We start from the raw sequence: 19,516 nt of genomic DNA, 5'->3' as shown, positions 1-19,516 counted from the left end.
GAAACACGTGCACAAAACAAGTGCAAATAATGGTCTGCTGATTTTAGCCTTATAAATTTTATCAAATTATAGCTTTTTGCATCAAAGAAGGCCACAAATATAAAGAAAAGTGAGGTGTTGTTTATCTGAATAAATCAACTGTTTTTAATCTTTGAACAATTTTAATTGGTCCTGTGTGTCACCTGAATCTCACTGTGACACAAGGATTGTGTCACAGTGAGATTCAGACACATAGGACCAATTAAGCCACATTTCAAATTTATAATGGTTGAAACTGGCAGACTATTAGTTACAAATCTTGTGTGTATGTTTCTGTTTTGACTGTAACCTTTATATCTATTCTTAACACTCTCTGTCACTTAGGTAAACATTAATTCAACATTTTTTATCTTTGATACATAACTCTGTTTTCCTTAATATATTAGCATTAGCATTTGATGCAACAAAGCAAGCTTATGCAGCATCAGCCAAAAAAAAAAAAAAATAAATAAATAAATAAAAAATAACCACTTCCACTTCACCCCTCTGTTCGTTCGAAATACCTGTCCAGCTGAGCCTTAAACTTATTCAGGCCATCAACTTCCACGACAAGGGATGGAATCTGCTCAACCTTTCCAGATCCTGTTGCAGTAGCATAGTGTCAGTAGTGTCCTTGACAACCCTGCCAACCTTTGTATCGTCTGTTCCACCAACCAACCAACCACCCGCTGGCTAAAGGCAAATTTCCTCACGTCTATCCTACATCTGCCTTTTCTCAATTTGAATTTATGCCCTCTCAGGTGATTATTCTGAGCAAGAGGAAGAATCCCGTCAGCATTGAGCATGCTCAAACCATTCAAGGCTTTATACACCTCTATCAGATCACCTCGCTGGTGCCTAGTCCCCAGACACTGTAATTTGCTAAACATAAGCCTTTCTTCGTAAGAGCACCCCTTTGTTCCATTCACTAATCTTGTTGCCCTTCTCTGTACTCGCTCCAGCATCTCTACATCCTTCTTGAAATGAGGCCTCCAGACCTGTATACAGTACTCTAGGTGTGGAATGACCATTGCCTTATACAAGGGAATAATCACCTCCTTATCCCTGCTAGAAAAATTCCTATATATCATCGACAATACACCATGAGCTAGCATTAGCATTAGCAGAGGCATTTGATGCAAGAAAGCAAGCTTATGCAGCATCAGCCAAAAAAAAAAATAAATAAAAAAATAAATAAAAAAAAAAAAAAAAAAAGAAACCACTTCCACTTCATCCCTCTGTTCGTTCAAAATACCTGTCCAGCTGAGCCTTAAACTTATTTAGGCTATCAACCTCCACAACAAGTGTTGGGTCCTCTACTCTTGCAGCCCGTCTGCACTGCTCAGAAAACTTCATATCTGCCTGCACAACCACCCCCAGGTCCCTTTCATTCTCTACCACTGTCAGTGTAGTACTACAGAGTTGATACGTTGCTTTGGGGTTGCTGTTTCCCATATGTAGTACTTTACATTTGTCAATGTTAAACTTCATTTGCCACTTCTCAGCCCATCTGCTCAACCTTTCCAGATCCTGTTGCAGTAGCATAGTGTCAGTAGTGTCCTTGACAACCCTGCCAACCTTCGTATCGTCTGCAAACTTGGACATTAAGCTTGATATACCATCATCAGTATCATTTATAAATACAGAAAACAATAATGGACCCAATACTGAACCCTGAGGGACTCCACTAATAACATTAGTCCACGATGAGCAGTGTCCATTGATTACCACTCTGTCTTCTCCCCCTCAACCACCCTTTTATCCATAGCAGCAATTTGCCTCCAATGCCACACTGCTCCAATTTGTGCAGCAGTCTTTCATGTGCAACAGTATCAAAAGCCTTTCTAAGATCCAATTATATAATATCAAAGTTATTCCCTGCATCCAGTTCTTTTGTGACTGCATCATAGTATCCAATCAGATTGGTCAGGCAAGACTTCCCATTAACAAAACCATGCTGTGTCTGAGCTATATCTGAAGTCTTGTCTAGATGATCCTGCAGTGCTTCTTTAACCAGTGCCTCCATTAATTTTCCGGGAACAGAAGTTAAACTAACAGGTCTATAATTACTTGTGTCGCCCTTTGATCCTCCTTTGCGAATTGGGGTCACATTTGCACATCTCCAGTCCATGGGTACTTCCCCTGAGTCCAAGGAAGCTCTCATAATTATGGCTAAGGGTTTGCTTACTTCCTTTGCTGCCTCCTTTAATATAACTGGATAGATCCCATCCACCCCAGGATAGATCCCATCTTGTATTTATCTTCAACAATTTCTCCTCCACTTTACTCTCAGTTATTACAAGATTCTCTAGCTTACTGACAGAGTTGAATACACCTCTAGCATTCCCCTCGCTGAATAACTCCTCATGCTTGGAGGACATTACATGGAGACTTTAAATGAAGAAATTAATAATATTAAATACAATAGACTTTATGATAAAAAAAATTAATAAAAGAATTCAGAAATTTTGTCCCATAATAAGGGACAGTATGTAGGTTGGATTTAGTTTTAGCCATACAATGCACCAAAGCCATAGGCTTTGCTGCACAGGTTAAAAAAACAATATATATATATACAGGGTGATTCACTACCAGTGCGACAAACTTGCAGGAGGTGTAGGGGCACAAAGACGAATCGGAATCACATAGCATTGCAGGGTCCGAAATGCCTTCGTAATGCGGTAGAGGACGTTGAACAGGAGGTCGTGTGAACAGCGATCCAGCTGGAAGTCAGCATTTGCGAACAGCTTCCCAAGGCAGTAGGATGGACGAGTATTCAAACGTTGAACTGGCCGACATGCACCCCGTGTATGGAGCTGCGGACTGTAACGGGCGCACTGCTCTGCACTTGTACCAGGAACATTTCCCGCACAGGCGTGCTCCTCATCATACGATTTTCGCACGTGTGCACAGAAGGTTACGTGAGACTGGTTGTTTCATGAGAGGTACCATGAATCGAGAGCGAACAACGAGGATGCCAGACAATGAGGAGAATGTCCTACTTCTTGCAGAAGGCAATCCGAGTGTGAGTACTCAAGCGATAGGCCAACGATTGGGTATTTCCCAATACACTGTATGGAGGATACTGTCAACAAACCAAATGAGTTCATACCATCTGCAACGCGTCCAATCATTGGAGCCTGCGGATTATCCACTCCGGAGGACTTTTGCTACTTGGTTTCTTCAACAGAGTGCGGCAGACAATGCATTTGCTGCGTCCGTATTGTTCACGGATGAGGCAAGTTTCACAAGAGAGGGAACCTTCAATCAACATAACTCCCATTTGTGGGCTTTGGAGAACCCCCATGGTACGCGAACACGTGCAACTCAACGCCGTTTCTCTGTCAATGTTTGGGCCGGCATTGTTGGAGACCACCTCATTGGACCGTACCTTCTGCTATTCGTCTGGACGGTAGGGCATACTTGATCTTTCTACAGCAAGTCCTGCCCAAACTTATTGAAGAAGCACATGTTCCTCAGTCGTTGCACCACTCAATGTGGTTCCAGCATGATGGGGCTCCCCCACATTACACCAATGAAGTCCGCCAACACCTAAACGTTACATTTGGACAGCATTGGATAAGTCATGGTGGTCCAGTTCATTGGCCTGTTAGATCGCCGGACCTATCATGCCTGGACTTTTTTTGCTGGGGTCAAATGAAGACATTGGTGTACAAGACCCCCGTTGATTCAGTTAAAGACCTCGTCACTTGCATCTCTGTAGCTGCCGGGGAGACTTGAGACACGCCAGGAATCTTCCAGAACGTTAGGGATTCCATGCGGCGGCGCTGTGAAGCCTGTGTAACTGCTTCTGGTTGAACTTTCGAACACCTTCTGTAGCATGGCTTTTTGCCAATGTAAAACTTGTCATTAAAATGATTTCTGTTACAGTAACGAGTTGCTGTTTCTGTTCTTTTTCTTTGTTCATGCGACCTCCTGCATGACGAAGGCATTTCATACCCTGCAATGCTATATGATTCCGAATCGTCTTTGTGCCTCCTACACCTCCTGCAAGTTTGTCGCACTGGTAGTGAATCAACCTGTATATATTGTTTTTTTTTTTTTAACATATATATATATATATATATATATATATATATAAATAAATAAATAAAATAGTAAAAATGTATATAAAAATAAAACAAACTGAGTTTACCACTTTCGCACATGTGTTTACCACAACACACAACATTAAAATCTGGTAAACACGTGCTTACCAGATTTTAATTTTGATATCATATATTTGGATTTCAGGAAGGCCTTTTGATACTGTTGCACATAAAAGACTGCTGTATAAACTGGAGCAATGTAGTATTAAGGGAAAGTTACTGCTATGGATAAAGGAATGGTTAAGTGGAGGGCTAGAGGGCTTAGACTAGACAAAGACAGTAGGAAATTTAAAATTGAGAAAGGAGTTCGACAAGGAGACACATTATCTCCGATGTTGTTTAATGCTGCCCTTGAGGAAGCTTTCAGAAGATTATACTGGTCGCAGAAAGGAATCAATGTGAATGGGGAGAGTAGCTATAACATTTAAGATTTGCAGATGACATTGTGATCATGAGCCATGATCCCAAAGAATTAGAGGAAAATCTTAATCAGTTATGCAGAATTAGTAAGGATTTTGGACTAAAGATGAATATGGCTAAAACAAAAGCAGTGATGAACAAGTATGCACAGAAAGGAATATAAACATTGAAGGAGCAGTAATTAAAAAGGTGGATTCATATACTTATCTGGGACAAGTCATTAGCTGTAATAATGATAAATGGCTGGAAGTCAAGTGAAAAATGAATTTTGGATGGATAGCATTCAGGAAATGTAGTTACATACTGAGAAGCAATATCCCAATTTGTTTGAAACATAAAATAATGAAAATGTATACTCACCACCATGACTTATGGAATGGAAGAGAAGCTGAGAACTACACAGCGAAGAATGGGACTCAAGTAAAGGACATTCTTATCAAAACTAAAGAACTAAAGTGGTCTTGGGCAGGACACATAGCTCGAAGACATGATGACAGATGGACTAAGAAAATAACAGAATGGTACCCAAGAGGAGCTAGAAGAAAACCTGGAACACAATGACAGAGATGGACAGGTGAAGTTCGTGGGTAGTAAATGTATGACCATTACACAAAACAGAAGCTGTAATGGATTGAAAATAACTGATGGATTGAAAATAACTGATGATGATGAAGCAGAGGGAGACAAGAGAGTGGTTTTCATTGGGCACTGCTCTTCATGGACTAATGTTATCAGTGGAGTTCCCCAGGGTTCAGTACTGGGTGCATTGTTTTCGATATTTATCAATGATATTGATGAAGGTATGTCAGCTTAATGTCAAAGTTTACAGATGATACAAAGGTTGACAGGGTGGTTAATGACAGTATACTACTGCAACCAGTTCTAGAAACAATAGGTCAATGGACTGAGAATTCCAGTTGAAGTTTAACATTGACAAATGCAATGTACTTCATAGCATTACATTGCATTTGTCCTCTGAAATTACTGCTACTGGGTAGCAGTAATTTCAGAGTAACTTATCAACTGTATAGTACTACACTGAGGGTAGAAGAAAATGAAAAAGACCTGGGGGTAATTCTGCAGTCAGATATGAAATTCTCTCAGCAGTGCAGACATGCTGTCGAGACAGCTTATGGGGTTATGTCAATAATATACAAACTTTGCTAGTAGAGATAAGGAAGTGATTATCCCTTTGTGCAAGGCTTGTTAGCTGCACCTAGAGTATGGTATACAGGTCTGGAAGCTTCACTTTAGGAAGGATGTAGGTCTTCCATGTGCAACAGTATCAAAAGCCTTTCTAAGATCCAAGTATATAATATCAAAGTTATTCCCTGCATCCAGTTCTTTTGTGACTGCATCATAGTATCCAATCAAATTGGTCAGGCAAGACTTCCCATTAACAAAACCATGCTGTGTCTGAGTTATATCTGAAGTCTTGTCTAGATGATCCTGCAGTGCTTCTTTAACCAGTGCCTCCGGGAACAGAAGTTAAACTAACAGGTCTATAATTACTTGTGTCGCCTTTTGATCCTCCTTTGTGAATTGGGGTCACATTTGCACTTCTCCAGTCCATGGGTACTTCCCCTGAGTCCAAGGAAGCTCTCATAATTATGGCTAAAGGTGTGCTTACTTCCTTTGCTGCCTCCTTTAATATAACTGGATAGATCCCATCCACCCCAGGTGCCTTTCTTGTATTTATCTTCAACAATTTCTCCTCCACTTTACTCTCGGTTATTACAAGATTCTCTAGCTTACTGCCAGAGTTGAATACACCTCTGGCATTCCCCTCGCTGAATAACTCCTCATGTTTGGAGGACATTACATGGAGACTTTAAATGAAGAAATTAATAATAATAAATATAATAGACTTTATCCTTCTTTTGGCCTGATAAAAGAATTCAGAAAATTTGTCCCATAATAAGGGACAGTATGTAGGTTGGATTTAGTTTTAGCCATACAATGCACTAAAGCCATAGGCTTTGTTGCACAGGTTAAAAAAACAATATATATACAGGGTGATTCACTACCAGTGCGACAAACTTGCAGGAGGTGTAGGGGGCACAAAGACGAATCGGAATCACATAGCATTGCAGGGTCCGAAATGCCTTTGTCATGCAGTAGAGGACGTTGAACGGGAGGTCGCTGTGAACAGCGATCCCGCTGGAAGTCAGCATTTGCGAACCGGTTCCCAAGGCAGTAGGATGGACGAGTATTCAAACGTTGAACTGGCCGACATGCATCTCGCGTATGGAGCTGCGGACTGTAATGGGCGCGCTGCTCTGCACTTGTACCAGGAACATTTCCCGCACAGGCGTGCTCCTCATCATACGATTTTCGCATGTGTGCACAGAAGGTCACGTGAGATTGGTTGTTTCACGAGAGGTACCATGAATCGAGAGCGAACGACGAGGACACCAGACAATGAGGAGAATGTCCTACGTCTTGCAGAAGCCAATCCGAGTATGAGTACTAGAGAGATAGGCCAACGATTGGGTATTTCCCAATACACTGTATGGAGGATACTGTCAACAAACCAAATGAGTTCATACTATCTGCAACGCGTCCAGTCATTGGAGCCTGCGGATTATCCACTCCGGAGGACTTTTGCTACTCGGTTTCTTCAACAGAGTGCGGCAGACAACGCATTTGCTGCGTCCGTATTGTTCACGGATGAGGCAAGTTTCACAAGAGAGGGAATCTTCAATCAACATAACTCCCATTTGTGGGCTTTGGAGAACCCCCATGGTACGCGAACACGTGCAACTCAACGCCGTTTCTCTGTCAATGTTTGCACCGTTTCTCTGTCAACAGTGTCAGCCGACTGGGCTAGCCAGATGGGTAAAGTGCCTGCCTGGCAACCCAACGGTCGCAGGTTCGAATTCCGCCTTGGGATTGGATCAGAGTGGGAGGTGCATTATGGCCACATAAGTCAATGCATCCACAACTAACAAAAAAAAAAAAAAAAAAAAAGCAACATTGTCAGAAGCTTTCCTGAATTCCAAGTATATGATATCAAAATTATTTTTTGCATCCAGTTCCTTTGTAATCACATCACAGTATCCAATCAGACTTGTCAAACAAGACTTTCCTTTAACAAACCCATGCTGTGTCTGAATTATTACTGCAGTCTTGTCTAGATGATCCTGCAATGCATCTTTAACAAGTGACTCCATTATTTTTCCTGGAACAGAAGTTAAAACTAACTGGTCTGTAATTACTTGTATCACCCTTAGATCCTCCTTTGTGAATTGGGGATACATTTGCACATCTCCAGTCCCTGAGTCCAAGGATGCTCTCATAATTATGGCTAAGGGTTTGCCTACTTCCTTTGCTACCTCTAATATAACTGGATAGATCCCATCCACCCCAGCTGCCTTTCTTATGTTTAACTTCAACAATTTCTCCTCCACTTTGCTCTCAGTTATTACAAAATCATTAAGCACCCTGTTACAGTTTGATAAACTGAAACCTCTGGCATTTTCCTTCCTTAGTAACTCCTTATGTTGGAATGTGCATGCAAAATATGCATTCAGATTATCAGCTATCTGAGCAGGATCGTAAACATTTGAACCATCGATATCAAGTGGACTAATCTGATTCATCCCCTTCCTTCTATAGTTTATATAAGTAAAGAAATCTTTGCTGTTTTTCTTTGCATCCTTTGCCAAAGATTTAATCTGCTTTCGCTTGCCTAACCTCTTTTGTGACTTGATTACAGACTATCTTATATCTGCCATAGACTTCTGTGTTGCCTGATAATTTATGTGCATCCCATGCATTTTTCTTCTCTGCCATGAGTGTCATTAGTTCATCTGACATCGGTATTTGGCGCATTATAGCCTCAGTTGCTGATGCGCCAATAAACTCCAAACCAAACCAAACCAATCATCTGACATCCATTTAGGCCTAAACCTTGAACAATATTTCTTAATCAGTATGAAAAGCCTAGTAGCTTCCATGATTAGTTCCTCGAATGCTTCCCACTTAGAATTTACTGTTGGTGACATCATCATATGCCTCTACTAATGCTACTCAGTATTGATCCTTGTGCAACACCTTCTTTAGTGTAAGTCTGAGAATAGACATTTCAAAATGTTCTGTATATGAACAAAAACTGTGAATGACATTGCAGCCAATTGGTGTGAAGATCTCAGTGAACCAGCCTGCCATGTGGTATCAAAAGCTTTTTCTATGTGTAGACATTACAATGATTAAATGTCCATTCTTCATGAAAGGTGGTTTTACCTTTGACCACAAGAGTAAATGGGCATCTATTTCTTTGAAAACCATAATAATTTTGATTTATTAGCACTTTAGATTCAAGGATCCCACTGGGCTGTTTATGTACCAGTTTTTCTAAGGTCTTAACTGATAAGAGCAACAGACTGATAGTTATGCAGACAAGACAAGCTGATCATTCCCAGGTTTAGATAAAGAGAATAACTGAATGTTGGCAGGAAGATGGATAAAAATTCTCAGGATTCAATTGTAAAGTGTCAGTAAAGAGGACAGTGCTGTTGAATATCTTATTTAATGATTACAACTCAGATATTGTAAAGGGTTTATTATAAGAAAAACAGAGGATGATGTTAAAATTTATTTTATACTTTGATTTGTTGGATGAATAATATAAAGTTATATGATTCATCTAAATCTTTTCACTAATAGTATTAGTAGTGTCAAATGATGCAAGAAAGTGAGTTTATGCAGCATCAGTCAAAAAAAAAAAAAAAAAAAAAAAAACCTTCCACATCATCTCCAACAGTTTGTCTATTTCTTCCTTGAATTTATTCAAACTACTGACATTCACAACAGTAGGTGGAAGTTTGCTCCAATGATCAACTACCCACCGGCTGAAGGCAAACTCCCACATCTATCCTCCAATCATTCTTCTTCAATTTGAATTTATGCCCCTTGGTGTGTAGTCTGAGCAAGAGGAAGAAAGGCAGTATTGAGCTTACTCAATCTATTCAAAGCCTACATTAATTTAATTTTATTTATCTATACCTAATATATTTTACTGCCAATAAACTTATTAATTTATGTAAACAAACAGAGTAAAGTGTTATTTTCCTTTCCTCACTGATTTCTACAGCCTGCTATTCAGCACATCTGTTCTGATTAGTATATGCTTCTGACTGGTATATGCTTTTTTTTTTCTCTTTTTTTTTTTTTTTTTTTTTTTTTTTTCATGATCACAGATATGTCTTCCATTTTGCAGGCATAAAAATATATGATCATGTTTCTAACTTACTGATGTTAAGAACCTATCGTTTCCTCTCTTAACATCCTGTATTTATTTTATCAGTAAAGATTGAAAGAGAAATCACTTCACTAAAAGAAATTACTGAAAATATTCATAATAATTTTGCATTAAGCAGATAATGAATAAGAATCTTTGTAGCACTAATTGTTAAGAAAACAGTACATAATTCATCCATTAGAGCCACATGGCTAGGGAATTAACAATAAAAAAAATATATATATATTTGCATGGTAGTGGACAAGGAATAACCAGGAAGTGATTGATGACATTTGTAATCACTGCTTAAAAATCTTACCTTTTGTTAAGTTTTATATCTTAAGAAAGAAAAGTTGCAAGCAACCAAATTTGGCAATGGCATGTGTTGATTGTTTTGTCAAAAATATCTACCAGGAAGCACATTTTTGTTGTAAGTAATCCATTCAGCTGACCAAAGATCTTCCCCTTAAGCATGAGTCTTCCTTTAGTTAAATTTAGCTACTCGGCAATGAAAGGTAAAGTTAGCCATTTAAGCGAATTACCCAAATCTCTCTCCCTCACTGAACATTTTCATTAGTCTGGTACAGAGGTGAGTATCCACATTGTGTGTTACTAGCATCTACTCTAATCTTAACTAATCAGAAAATTTTGCTGTCTATAAATTATGTCAGTTAAGGACTCTACTTATAGATTTCCTTAACTTCAAAATTAGATATTAATTCTTTTATATAAAGGAGTTGAAGATTTCAGTGGATTAATTTGTTGGTATAAAAATGTTTCACTCATTTTCACCACACAAAGAAAAAACACTACTTTATACTCCAGTAGCTAGCAGTACACTAATCCAATTCTTGCATGGACATTGCTGAGCATGATGACGATGTCAGAATGTCTTTCCCATTCATCCTGGTGCCTCCGTAGCCAGGTGGGCAGGAGCAGCAGTGCGTAGCACACACTTCTTGATTAGACCAGGGTTCGAGCCTGTGACCACCAAATACAGAGGATGCGGAAAGGTCAGGGAATGACCACCGCATATCCCCGTAGCAATATGGCCTTAGTTGCTAATGCTCCTAAAAACCAAATAACAACACACAACCATTCATCCTGCAGTGGTCGTACAATTAAAATCAGCCTTGTTAACTTTAAGGACACACCACAAGGGTATTATATACAGGGTGTCTCAAAAATATTGGTACAAACGTTTAGGGGAGGTAGGCAACATCTAAAGGAATGTGAATCTCATAGGAACCCATAACCGGAAACGTCACTGTAAGTTGGTACATGGCGCTGTTCATCAGTTTGTGAGAGGGAAAATTTCTGGTTTACTCATTTAAGCAGTAGTCGCCGCACAAAGAGCATGCATCGATATACGAACTGTGAGCTGGCAGACATGCACCTAGTGTATGGATTAGCAGAGGGCAATGGACGAGCCGCTCAACGAATTTATGGAGAACACTTCCCAGACAGACATGTACCGGACCACCGTTTGTTTGCGCATGTGCATCAAAATTTGTGCAATTATGGGTAATTTAGAGGTAACAGGAGTAGGGCAGGCAGACCACATTCGACACGAACTCCCGCCATGGAAGAAAGTGTGTTGAATGCCATCCAGAATAATTCTACTACCAGCACATGTGCCGTTGCCTTAGGAGTGTCTCGTTGCAGTGTACAGCGTGTCTGGCACGACAATTCCTTACACCCCTTTCATCTCCAAAGGGTTCAGTTACTGCTCCCCCAAGATCATCCTGCATGTGTGGCTTTTTGTGCAGTGGTTTCTCCAAGAAAGTGTTCAAGACTTGAATTTTCCAGCCTATGTTTTGTTCACGGATGAGGCTTATGCAATCAGCACAATGCTCATGTGTGGGCTCATGACAACCCACACAGTGTGCATCCCCATGCAGCACAACATCGCTTCACAATAAATATGTGGGCAGGTATGGTCGGTGACTGCTTAGTCGGCCCATACCTGTTACCATCCCACATGAACTCTGCTAAATATCGGATCTTTCTTGAACAAGTTCTACCAGGGTTACTTGATGATGTTCCAGCAAATGTGAGACACAACATTTAGTTTCAACATGACGGGGCGCCTGCCCATTATGGAAGGTGTGTTCGTGACCATTTGAACAGGCGTTTTGGGTGTCGCTGGATTGGCCGTGGTGGACCCGTTGCCTGGACCCCACGCTCACTTGATTTATTGAGCCTTAATTTCTTTCTGTGGGGGAGGCCCTCAAATCTATCGTGTATGAATCGCCTGTGGAGATGGAAATGGATCTCATGGCGAGACTCGTCTGCGCTGCTGCTACTGTCAAAGAAACTCCAGGTATGTTCGACCGTGTCCACCAATCCATGCTGCGTCGGTGTCACGCATGCATCACGCATCTGTTGTAACATCATGAAATGCATCCATCTCATACTCCATTGTTAATATTATGTCAAATAAATGTTTGCCACTGATTACTGTTTTGTGTCATTTCTGCTTTTTGTGCCTCTGCTACTACTTTCCCATGACGTTTCCGGTTATGGGTTCCTATGCGATTCACATTCCTTTAGATGTTACCTACCTCCCTTAAACGTTTGTACCAATATTTTTGAGACACCCTGTATTTACATTTCTTAAATAATTTTATATAAATTAATTTTCACAAAAAACTGATAACAAAATGTACCTTACACCTGCATCGTTTCTTAATTTTTGAAATATGATACAGTTGTGGAGCTGATAGTACAGTGCTGTTATTCATTACTGTAGTGTTTGTTGGATTTATTAAATTTTTTGTGGTTTTCTTATTTATCTTCTGTTTATCATACTTATCATATAGAACTTTAAGTGTTTCACTTAAAGTTCTGTATTATTTAACATTATTTTGTTATTCCGGTACCTTCTATATAGGCCCCGGGTGCCAAGCGATTGTGACCAAGCGATTTCTCTGTGCTATTACTGTGATTTCCCAAAAGTGATTTTTAGTTATTTTACGTTCTTGATGTTAATAAATTTATTCATTTAAAAACAGCTCTTGTTACAAAAACACTTGTACAGAGCAAGAAAGGAAAGGCACCTTTCTTTATTTCTTCTAGTTTACTACTAACCACTTACTACTTTTCGCTTGGTCACACCAGGCACTGCTCCTGCCTCTCCGTGGTGGGGCCGGTAACGTTGGCAGAAAAGTTCATCTGCCAGGGGCTAAGAGGAGCCAACATGGAACAAAATATGTGTCCAACTTTAGAGCCGCCAAGCTGTCGGCCAAACACAGAAAATGACCATGATTCGTTGCAAGCAAAGAGGTTGAAAACCAATCCCTCAGCGACAGACTTACCTGCATTCTTAATTATGCACTCACTATCTGACCAGCCTCTCAGTGAGCTATCCCCTTTTCTAATCCAAAAACACTTGGAAAATATTGCAGGGTCTCCCAAGACGGTTAAGAGACTGCAATCAGGGGACTTACTTATTGAAGCTATAAATTGTAGGCACTCTGAAAAATTACTAAAAAAAGACAACTTTCGCTGGTATTCCAGTGAAAGTAACTCCACATGCAACCCTAAATATGTCAAAGGGTGTAATATCTAGTTGGGACCTGATGAATGTGACGGAGGAAGAAATTAAAGAAGAGCTTCAGGAATAAAATATAATTGCTGTAAAAAGAATTATGATAAAAAGAGACAATATTCTCACACCTACCAGAAATATCATTCTCACCTTTAACAGTCCAAGCCTACCCTCATCAGTAAAAGCTGGATATCTACTTTGCCGCACTCGTCCTTTCATACCCAATCCGTTGAGATGTTATAAATGCCAAAAGTATGGCCACTCTCAAACGACATGCAGAGGGAACCCAGTTTGCCCCAACTGTGGATCCTCCGATCACATTCAAAGTGATTGTTTGGCAAAAGAAATATGTCCCAACTGCAAAGGCAACCATACTGCCTACTCTCAGACATGTGAGAGGTGGAAAACAGAGAAAAAAATTGTGAAATATAAAGTTGAAAACAGAATTAGTTATCAGGAGGCAAGAAAATTAATTGCACCCAGTATACCTAACCGTACCTATGCCAATATTGCAAAAAAATATCAAACCATTGCCACACAAACCAATGTTACCGTTCCTTCAAACACTTCAATCTCTGACTGGGCTTGGGCTATCCTCTCTCAGCAACAGTCCAGTGCCGTTAAGCACTCAGACCAAGCAAATAATACGCCTCTCTCAATACCAGCAAAATCTCAATCTCTGCCAGTGAATGCCACTACTAAAAATAATGATAGTTCGACTTCAAAAAAGATTATTTAGGACACATCGATGGAGGCAGAGTACCCATCCAAACAGGAAGATCCGATTCTGGAAATATTTGCAGAAGAAGAGATGGACACTGGTCGCCCTTCTTTTCCAAAAAAAAGAGATAAACCGAAGCCTGAATGCCATAAGACAGCCATGTCAGGTATGGCTTCTTCTAAATTCAAGTAATGCCTTACATTTTGCAGAGGCTTTCGTGGCAACATCGACGACATTCAAAACTTAATTAACCGCTACTTTCCAGTTGGTTTCTGCCTGCAGGAAACCTATTTAACTCCTCAAATCTCCGTTTACATAAAAAACTATTCAATCTATAGAAGGGATTGGAATACATCCGATTCTGCTCGTGGTGGTGTAGCCATCTTGATTAGCTCAAAGATTCCGGCTAGACAAATCGCTCTTCAAACCCAAATCGAAGCCGTTGCTGTGCGTCTGATTACTCAGATCGCGTTAAAAATTGTCTCAGTTTATCTCGCACCAAATCATACTTTCTCTTACAATGACCTCGAAGAACTTTTAAGACAGCTACCCTCCCCTGTCTGCTTTCTAGGGGATTTCAATGGCCACCATCCTCTATGGGGATGGTGGCCATCTAAATTAGACAGACGCGGCCGAATGATTGAAACTTTTCTAGAAAAACAAAACCTCACTCTTCTTAATAGTGGCTCGCACACCCACAGTTACCTACTGGACAGACTTCTGCAATTGACCTATCGATTTGCTCCCCAATACTGTTTTCAGTCATGCAATGGTCCGCTCTGGATGATCCCATGGGCAGTGATCATTTTCCAATTGTTTGTAATCTGTTGACTACACAACCACCATTACAACAGCCCTGCAGGAAATGGAAATTCTCTAAAGCCAATTGGGCCAAATTTCAGTCAGCAATCACTCTTGACAAAAAAACTATTCAACTACAGTCCATAAATGAAGTTACTGATTATATTACATCCCGTCTTTTAGTTGCAGCTAAGTACTCAACTCCATTATCAAATCCCCCGTCCCGACGGCATTTCAACTACTGGTGGAACAAAGAGTGCACAAAAGCAAAGAAGGAAAAAAATAAAGCATTTAATTTATTCCGTCGATCTCCAACCACAGCTAATCTAATTAGCTACAAGAAACTAAGGCAAAGGCACGTTACATTCAAAAGCAGACCAAGAAAGATTCTTGGACTAGGTTCGCATCAACTATTAATAGAAACACTGACTCCAGACTAATATGGAAAAAAAATTAGGCAGTTTTCTGGGAAGTTTCCAGCTGTTCCTTCCCAAATTCTCTCTTGCAATGGGCAAGAACTCTCTGCTCCTCTTAGATATAGCAATGCCTTGGGCAAAACCTTTGCCCAAATATCGGCTGCATCAAACTACACTCCAAAATTCCAAAAAATTAAGGCCGCCACCGAACAGAGACCTATCAACTTTCGAACCTCACTATCACTTCCATATAATCAGCCTCTGCAATATTGTGAACTTCTACAGGCCATCAGAACAACACGAAACAGTGCCTCTGGCCCAGATGGCATATATTATGTCATGCTGCAGCATCTTGATGACAAAAACTTACAACTGCTTCTAGTTTTTTTTTAACCGGATCTTCCTGGAAAATATTTATCCAACCTCTTGGCACCATGCTATAGTTTTGGTGTTTTTGAAACCTGGAAAAGATCCCTCCAGTCCTAATAGTTACAGACCAATATCTCTGTCAAGTTGCCTTGGTAAAATTCTTGAAAAAATGATCCACAGTCGACTCGCCTGGATCATTGAAACTCAACATCTACTGAGTAATTGTCAACATGGCTTTCGCAAAAACAGGTCCTCCCTAGATCTGATGATCAAGGCGGAATCTGCAATTCGCAATGCCTTTGTGAAAAACGAAAACCTTGTCATGGTCTCCATTGATATAGAGAAGGCATTTGATACCACCTGGCGGTATGGCATTCTCAGTGACCTATATAATCTTGGTCTATGAGGCAACCTGCCCATATTTATTAGGAACTTCCTCAAGAGCCGATCTTTCCAGGTCAGATATCAAAATTCCCTTTCTGCTACATTCTCGCAGGAAGGAGTACCGCAAGGATCAGTTTTAAGTGCAACCCTGTTTGCCCTTAGAATTGATTCCATTACAAAAGAACTCCCAAATACTGTAGAGGCTTACCTTTATGCTGACGATCTCTCTATTTCTTGCCATTCTCAGAACATGAGATCTATCGAAAGGCAATTGCAGATGTCCCTCAATAAAGTACAAAAGTGGGCTGAGCTCAATGGATATCGTCTTTCCCAACAGAAAACAGTTGCGATCCACTTTTGCAGTCAACGCAAATTGCATACAAATCCTGAACTTCGGATTTCAAATTTCACCATTCCGATTGCCAGCAATATGAAATTCTTGGGACTAATCCTAGACAGTAAGCTCAACTTCTTTGAGCATGTTAAATTAATACATACTGCCTGTCTTAAAAAGATCAACATGCTAAGAGCTTTATCTGCCCTCTCTTGGGGAGCAGATCATACAACTTTGCTGCTCTTATATAGAGCACTGATTAGATCCCGTTTAGATTATGGTGCTCCAGTTTATGATTCTGCCGAAGGAGTGTGCTACGCTGGCTGGATCCTATTCAACATAATGCACTGCGGATTGCAATTGGTGCATACAGGACATCTCCAACTCAGAGTCTATACATTGAAGCTCATGAGCCCCCTTTGCATCTTCGTAGAAAAATGTTATTACTTAAATATGCAGCCAAAATACAGACTTGCTCTTCGCATCCTATTCAGCCATACCTTTTTATTCAACCACTATTCAATCAATACAGAAATAAACCAAGTAAAATACGACCAGCCGGCCTACGACTCCTTGAAATATCACAGAATTGGAATGTTCCTCTCTACAATAAGCAACAGATAAAGAATTACTCTCATCCACCATGGACCATCTTTCCACAACTGACCTTTGATACCTATTTTCTTCAATGGGGAAAAGAATCGTGTACCGGCACTGACTGTGCAACAACTCCATGCTAGCCATCAAACCTATGCTGACTTCTTGCTGATATATACGGATGGTTCCAAATCTCTTTCAAATGTTGGAGCAGCAGCAGTGTTTCCCCTCTGATATCATATCAGCTTCTCTTCCACCTGAGTATAGCAACTTTTCAGCAGAACTGTACGCGATACAATTAGCTCTAGAAAATTTGACTCTATATCCATCTGCAAAATATATAGTTTACACTGACTCTCTCAGCTCAGTTAGAGCAATGCAGAATCCCTCTCAAAAGAATCACCATGTTTTAATGAAAATCAGGAGTTTGTTATTGCAGATTTATCATCGTCAACAACTAGTGAAGTTTTGCTGGATTCCAGCACATTCAGGCATAAAAGGGAATGAAGTGACCAATATATCTGCCAAAAGTCCAAGTTTAGACCTAACCTCTGTCCCCATTCCAGCACCCGATTATAATATCTTAATTCAAGCAGCATGCCATGCACAGTGGACTGAGTTATGGCATACCCAAACGAATAAAAAACTTTTCCAGCTGAAACAATACCCAAAGTTCTGGCATTCGAGCAATCAGACAGTGCGGCGGGAAGAAATGGTACTCACACGAATGAGATTAGGACACACCCATCTGACTCACCTCCATCTACTAATGGGCGATGATCCTCCTCAGTGTCCTCACTGCTTAGAACATCTAACAGTCAAACACATTCTGATTGACTGTCCACAGTATCAACAACATCGAGCTGCAATACTTCAAAATCTGGCTAATTGTCGAGAACCATTGACATTACATCATATCGTTGGAGAGGACGCAAACGTTAACGAACTTTTCTGCTTTTTAAAACAAATTGGTGTTTATCATCTTTTATGAATAGGTTTCAGATCTGAAATTAATTTAAACTGGCTTCATTATTAATTATTTTCTAATATTCCTACGAATAGGCACACTATAGCCATAGCAGCTAATGTGCCAATAAACAATCATACCACACACACACACACACACCTTCTGTATAAAATAGTTAATATCTATTAATCATTTTATACAGAAGGTACCGGAATCTGCTGTTAAAACCAAACAACTTAATTTTAATGCTACTTGTTATGCACTCAAGTTGAGGCGCCTCCGTAGCCAGGTGGGAAGGAGCAGCAGTGCGTAGCACACGCTTCTTGATTAGACCGGGGTTCAAGCCCGTCACCACCAAATACAGAGGATGCGGAAAGGTCAGGGAATGACCACCGCATATCCCCGGAGCAATATGGCCTTAGTTGCTAATGCTCCTGAAAATCAAATAACAATAACAAATAACAAGCACTCAAGTTGAAATCAAGTAACAACTGAAAACGATGAACATAAAATATTTAGTACCTTATTTGAAATGGTACATTGTAATGTATGCTGTCATGCAGAAGTGATGAAAACATAGTTTCCTCATGCATGGTAATTGGTCATGTTATAAGTAAAAGTTGTTGATTTATAAAACATTTTGTTGGAAAAAGTGAAGACAAAGACAGAGCCATCTGTGAGTAGAATGATGCATTAAATGCACTCAAAACAATTAAATTATTTAGTGAATAGTGATAAGAATTTGAAATTACTTCTGGTTTAGAAAAAAAATAGAATCAAGTACTAACAAAGAATTAATAAGAAGAAAAAGATAATGAAAAGAAAATGTTAAAAAAAGAATAGACCATTATTTTATTTAAATGCTGGATATAGTGTTATTTTAATATCACATAACTTTTCATTAACCATGACTTTTTTTTTTAAACTTATTCTTCTTTTAAAATTTACATATTCCTTCAATTAAAAATGTCAATTAATTCATCACAATCAAGAAGCTTCCATTGGAAACAAAGTACTGTAATTTTTTAGAAAGAGTCCAATTAGAGCAATGTACTTAAACTAAATATCTTTTTAGGTTTCTCCATCTCAGTTTCACCAGCTTCGATTTACTGTTGCAAGTCTTTTGAAAGAAATGAGTGATCTAGAAAAAAGGAATATATTGAAAATGCATGCATGAGTTTACTTGTTTCTGAAATACCTGTAAATATTTTTGAAATGAAAATGAAGCTCAAAGGAAAGAGTCAGACTTTTCTATATTTAATCTAGCCTGATAATTATGGAACTGTTATGTTTAATATAAAAATGGTATATTGAATAGAATTTAAAAGATTACTCTATATATATAATTTTTTTTTATTTCTGATTGTGAAAAAAAATGCAGAATGTGAAAGTTCAAGTATTTTTTTTTTTTTTTAAATTTCTTTATCAGTTCACAGTGTGAATGTATAATCTAATGCAATGCAAGGCTTTAAGACTCCTCTTGTATTCAAAGTTAACATTATTTTGTTATTCCATTACTTTCTATGTAAAATGCTAGAGAAGACAAATAATTATAATTTATATATTACTGAATATGTTTTTGGAGGAT

The 19,516-nt window shown here is 39.4% G+C and overlaps 1 protein-coding gene across 1 annotated transcript in view; it reads left to right on the top strand.

Annotated features, from left to right (window-relative positions):
• Nucleotides 1-19,189, top strand: part of LSm-4 (COMM domain containing 5 Like Sm protein 4) — a 58,919-nt gene extending 39,730 nt beyond the window's left edge. Inside the window, exon 7 of the mRNA XM_090383452.1 lies at nucleotides 19,004-19,189. Coding sequence (XP_090239578.1) covers nucleotides 19,004-19,105 — 102 coding nt within the window. The 3' untranslated portion in view covers nucleotides 19,106-19,189. The remainder of the gene's footprint in view (nucleotides 1-19,003) is intronic.
• The last annotated feature ends 327 nt before the right edge of the window (nucleotides 19,190-19,516 follow it).

This window comes from Mastigoproctus giganteus, chromosome 10 (assembly GCF_048544385.1).
Source record: "Mastigoproctus giganteus isolate SK-2022 chromosome 10, ASM4854438v1, whole genome shotgun sequence".
Taxonomy (NCBI): Eukaryota; Metazoa; Arthropoda; class Arachnida; order Uropygi; family Thelyphonidae; genus Mastigoproctus; species Mastigoproctus giganteus.
This window is presented reverse-complemented; position numbering and strand designations above follow the sequence as displayed.